The 5,473-nt window shown below is 44.6% G+C and overlaps 1 protein-coding gene across 1 annotated transcript in view; it reads left to right on the top strand.

The window, feature by feature from the left end:
* HSD17B12 (hydroxysteroid (17-beta) dehydrogenase 12) overlaps positions 1–4,466 on the top strand; it is a 59,012-nt gene extending 54,546 nt beyond the window's left edge. The window contains exons 10-11 of the mRNA XM_009329736.1: positions 2,375–2,524; positions 2,737–4,466. Of these exons, the coding sequence (XP_009328011.1) occupies positions 2,375–2,524; positions 2,737–2,841 (255 nt within the window). The 3' untranslated portion in view covers positions 2,842–4,466. The remainder of the gene's footprint in view (positions 1–2,374; positions 2,525–2,736) is intronic.
* The last annotated feature ends 1,007 nt before the right edge of the window (positions 4,467–5,473 follow it).

The following is a 5,473-nucleotide window of genomic DNA, read 5'->3' on the forward strand; positions in this document are numbered from 1 at the left end:
CTCTGCAGAGCCTTCCTACCCTCGAGCAGATCAACACTCCCACCCAACTTGGTGTCATCTGCAAACTTTCTGAGGGTGCACTCGATGCCCTCGTCCAGATCATTGATAAAGATATTAAACAGAACTGGCCCCAGTACTGAGCCCTGGGAACACCACTTGTGACTGGCCACCAACTGGATTTAACTCCGTTCACCACAACCCTTTGGGCCCGGCCATCGAGACAGTTTTTTACCCAGCAAAGAGTACGCCCATCCAAGCCATGAGCAGCCAGTTTCTCCAGGAGAATGCTCTGGGAAACAGTATCAAAGGCTTTACTGAAGTCCAGGTAGACCACATCCACAGCCTTTCCCTCATCCGCTAAGCAGGTCACCTTGTCATAGAAGGGGATCAGGTTAGTCAAGCAGGACCTGCCTTTCATAAATCCATGCTGACTGGGCCTGATCTCCTGGTTGTCTTGTATGTGCTGCGTGATGGCACTCAACAATCTGCTCCATAACCTTCCCTGGCACCGAGGTCAGACTGACAGGCCTGTAGTTCCCCGGATCCTTCTTCCAGCCCTTCTTGTAGATGGGTGTCACATTTGCTAACCTCCAGTCAACGGGGACCTCCCCGGTTAGCCAGGACTGCTGATAGAGGATTGAAAGTGGTTTGGTGAGCACTTCTGCCAGCTCCCTCAGTACCCTTGGGTGGATCCCATCTGGCCCCATAGACATGAATCATAGTGCTTCGCTACTGTGATGGACAGTAGTGATGGTATGTATTGAAACACTGGTATAGCCATAGATGAACTGTCAGTGTCTTAGGAGGTCCTTGTCAAAGTGTTGATAAGGTTCCAACCTTTCAAACCTTGTGACATCTGTTATGTTAATATCTGACTGAGTGGCTATAGACCAGAGCTTTTGATTACTTTTTTTTTAGAGGCCTAGGTTGAGGAGAAGTTGAAAGCAATGCCAAAACCATGACTATGAGGGGAGAGGGTTGCTTCCTAGTGTGCAAGTATACATGTGTTTCCCTCTCCGCCAGCAGCATGAGCTGAGGATAGGTGGAATGTGGTTTTGGATCCCCCAGGTCTATCTTGCCCCACCACTGACATGCCTTTGTGGTATCAGTGTCCCTCTGTCAACAATATACCCATGCTGCTTTTTCTTGCTTTTCCATTATGCCAGGGCCAGGTAATTCTGAGACCCACCACCACTTTTTCTGTTTCTTCCAAGCATTGTTATAAAAGCACATTAACTGTGCTCTGTTTCTTGATCCTTCCTTATGTCCTTGAGGTCTTCCACTCTGGTACAGATATCTCCTCCTTCCTCCAAGCCCTCCTTTAGAGTTACAAGATCAGTGTTTCAAGTCTCCTGGCATTGCTTTTCCTTCTTCTTTCTCCCCTTCTTGTTTCTCTCTGTACAGGTGCCAAACAGAAGAGCTGTTACTCAAGTATAAAATCACAGAATAGTTTGGGTTGGAAGGGACCTCTAAAGGTCATCTAGTCCACCCCCCCTGCCGTGGGCAGGGACATCTTCAACTAGATCAGGTTGCTCAGAGCCACGTCCAACCTGACCTTAAATGTTTCCAGGGATGGGGCATCCACCACCTCTCTGGGCAACCTGGTCCAGTGTTTCACCACCCTCAGCGTAAAAAATTTCTTCCTTGTATCTAGTCTAAATCTACCTTCTTTCAGTTTAAAACCATTACCCCTTGTCCTATTGCAACAGGCCCTGCTAAAAAGTTTGTCCCCATCTTTCTTGTAAGTCCCCTTTAAGTACTGGAAGGCCACAATAAGGTCTCCCTGGAGCCTTCTCTTCTCTAGGCTGAACAACCCCAACTCTCTCAGCCTTTCTTCACAGGAGAGGTGTTCCATCCCTCTGATCATTTTTGTGGCCCTCCTCTGGACCCGCTCCAAGAGGTCCATGTCTTTCCTGTGCTGAGGACTCCAGAGCTGGATGCAGTACTCCAGGTGGGGTCTCACCAGGTTCTGTGCCTCCTTCCCAAGCAAACATTGGGGGTTTACTACAGGGAAGCAGCACTACAGCTTTTTCTATTAAACAACTGGAATGAAGTTTTGCACTTAGAAGGCAAATTGTAAGAAAGGCTTTTCAACCATATGCTTGCAAGAGTAGTTCTTCTAGGGCCCCAACTGAGGACGCTGACTGTCAACAGACCACTGAACTATCCTTCATGTTCCAAATATGTCCCACAAGAAATCTGATTAAAAATGTTTTTGATATTGTACGTTGTGATCTTAGAATTGAAAAGAAGGCTAGCTTAAGCTGGAATTCAGTATACCGGTTATCTAATTTCCAATGATTTTAGTTCCTTGATGGATCTGTAAGTTAATCTGAAAGCATTCTCCGCTTAACATGATCTTTCCTATGTGCAGAGTGTTCTACCGTATTATGTGGCAACAAAAATGTCTAAAATCCGCAAGCCGACCTTCGATAAGCCCAGTCCTGAAACCTATGTCAGAGCTGCCTTAGGCACGGTAGGCCTGCAGTCCCGGACCAACGGGTGCCTACCCCATGCAGTCATAGTAAGTCACCTTGGAAAACCTAAGGATCTGGTATGTTCTATGTATGTGTTTATTATGGAAGAAGAGTAAGAATAATTTTGAATATTAAATATTTTTGTTCTTTAACTTCTAATCATAACTTCTTAATGTTTGTGTGTGCTGGTAAGTGATTTCGCTTAGTACAGGCTATTAAAAGCTGAGACTTTTTTCCCCTTGATTTTTTTTTTTTTTAGGGCTGGATCTTCTCTCTTCCACCTACACCTGTTGTCATTAATATCCTCATGAAAACAAACAAACAAATACGGGCTCGTTATTTGAAAAAAATGAAGGAGAAGTAAGTTGGAGGCAACTTGATCTTGGAAGCCTGGGACTCCGGCAGGTTCCATGCTGCAGCACCAAGTAGACCTAATGTTTTAAACATTTTCAATTGTAGGTGTACTTTCTAACAAGCAAAACAGTCTTGTTTTGAGGATACAGATCGAACAAGACTGTTGACTTCTGATTTGTTGATATTAGATATATTCAATATATTGAAATATTGATTTAAAAATAGGCTTTATTTGCTTATAGATATTATGAAGGGGGAAGTGCTTTGGACTAAAATTGCACTGTGCTTTAAGAAATACTTAGGTGGACTTGATCAGACGTTGCGCTGTTGAGGAGCAGCTTGGTTATATAGTGTCCATCACATCTATGTATTGTGCACGTGGGTGAAGGGCAGAAAAACAGTAGTTCTCACATATTCCTGGAAAGGCGGGGAGGAGCGGGAAGGGAGCATATTTATTTAAAAAGGTAACCTAGCACTATTGACAGAGCATAACTTTTTACCAGCTCAGGTTTAGGGTACTTGCAAGGACTCTGCATTGTCAGCCAGCTCGTGAGCGCTCCTCTGCTTACACAGTCCAGTGTGGGTTTTTTGGTTATGAACTTGAGGGAAATGGGCTAAAAACCAAAATGAGTGTAATTGCTCATCTATAAATATATACATAAAATAACATTGCAAAAAGTATTTAAATTCTTGGTTCTTGAATATGGATTCTAACTTTTCAGTAATATGTAATCTTTACAATTTGTAATAACATTTTTAAAAGTTTGGTGCCTGCTCTTTGTAATAGGTGGTGATAACACAATGTAGATAAATGTCACAAGTTGTGTGTTACGTGCTGGTTACTATGTAAAAGATTATGGGCACTTTAAATGCAGAGCTTGAAATGAGTTACTCTCCTTGTTAGCAATGATGGTTAAATTCTTTTTGAAGTATGTATCGGTCTGTCTTTTTGGTGAGGCCCTTTGAAATGTGAATCCTGAATATTTGAGACAGCTTTAAAAATGAGACTCAGTAAACTTCTTTAAATGTAGAACACTTTTAATTTAATTGTGGTTAAATTAACTGATTTGTTTCATGGTTCTATTCCAAAACCGAGTGCTCCAGTGAGGCTGAAGTTACCCAACTCCACGGGACAGGGATCAGAGTATATAAGAAGTCTGCACTGCTGTTGTCTGTATTTACCTACTTGTTAAACAAAGATTTTGGTCTCTAACATTCCTTTTTATAAACATAGAATGTACTGAAACTTACAAGGCAAATCAAATTGCAAGCGGCTACCAGTGTTTTCTGTGCTGACTTCCTATGGTTGAAGAGTGGAGGTTGTTTTCTGTCCTTGAAAGAGTAATTTCAAGCTCTGATTTTGAAGTAAAATATGTTGTACTGAGACATGATTTGGGGCTAACATTTCTGTACATTGAAAAAATCTGAATACCGATGCAATGGTGCTGATCAAATCTGAGATGCAGATCCTATCCCATAGTTTTCTTAATTTTTTGGAACAGGGACGGTGAAGTCAGTGGTATTAGTTCTGTAAGAGCACATGACTTGGTTTGCTCTGGATCTGATGTGGAAGCATTGGACTAAACAATCTGTACGTTTTTGACTTTGTAAAACAAATAAAATGGAATTTACTCTGAATCTTTCATGTGTTGGGTTTTTTCCTTAAGATGTTTGCCTGTACATTCAAATGCCTGATTGTCCTTTATCATATATAATAATGCAGTGAAAATTACTGTACCAAAGCTTTTATTAATGTTTTCCTGGCTGTTATCTATTTTACAGTGCTGATATTTTAAAATCACTGGAACACAAAATAAACTGTTAATTAGAACTATTAATTAAGCTATTAATTAGAAATAGCAGTGCCCCAGCAAGGCAGTATCTGGCAGCGGGGTTGTTGGAGCCTGTGGATATCTTGCCCCACTGCCCTGTGTGTGGTGCTAGCAGGCTACAGTTTGGGTTCCCGCCCTCGTGCTTCCTCTGAGGTCTTCTTTATTTTTCCAGACTGCAGCAATGGATTGCTTTTTAACCTAAATTGTCTTGACTTCGCTTCGAATGTCTGCTCACCTCAGCGATTGAGGTGACGTGTGTATTTAATAGCTTCCGCTGTACTTTGAAATATCCCGGGCACGTGGTAGAAAACAGGATGGGTTTTCTTGCGGTGCTGTTGCTGTCTCTTCGCAACTCTTCTCCGAAGGGTGTTTCTGTCACTGATGCCGTGCAAGAGCTGGAGTGAGTTTTCGCTCCCTTGTTTGAATGGGAAGAACAGGGTAGGAGCCGGGTACTGTGTCTGCCCCTCACTTCCCAGGGAGCCGTCCCTGCCGGCACACGCTGCCCTGCCGCCCCGCACACCGGTGGCACAGACCCGCTCCCAAACGCAGGCCTGCTCCCCGGTGAGGGTAACCACCGCCCGTCCCCGCACCCTGTGCCGCAGCCACGAGGGGCCGGCGAGGCCTCGAACAGCCACCCCTTCAGCTGCCTGCCTCCCCCAGGGGTGGCACAGGACCGAAGGGAGGAGAAGCAGCTCCGCGAGGCGCCGGCAGGTGCCACCGAGGGCTGCTGCCACCGAGGGCTGCTGCCACCGAGGGCTGCTGCCACCGAGGGCTGCTGCCGGGACCCGCGCCTGGCGCGGGGGGGGCCCA

The sequence above is a fragment of the Pygoscelis adeliae genome, unplaced genomic scaffold (assembly GCF_000699105.1).
Source record: "Pygoscelis adeliae isolate BGI_AS28 unplaced genomic scaffold, ASM69910v1 Scaffold117, whole genome shotgun sequence".
Lineage (NCBI taxonomy): Eukaryota > Metazoa > Chordata > Aves > Sphenisciformes > Spheniscidae > Pygoscelis > Pygoscelis adeliae.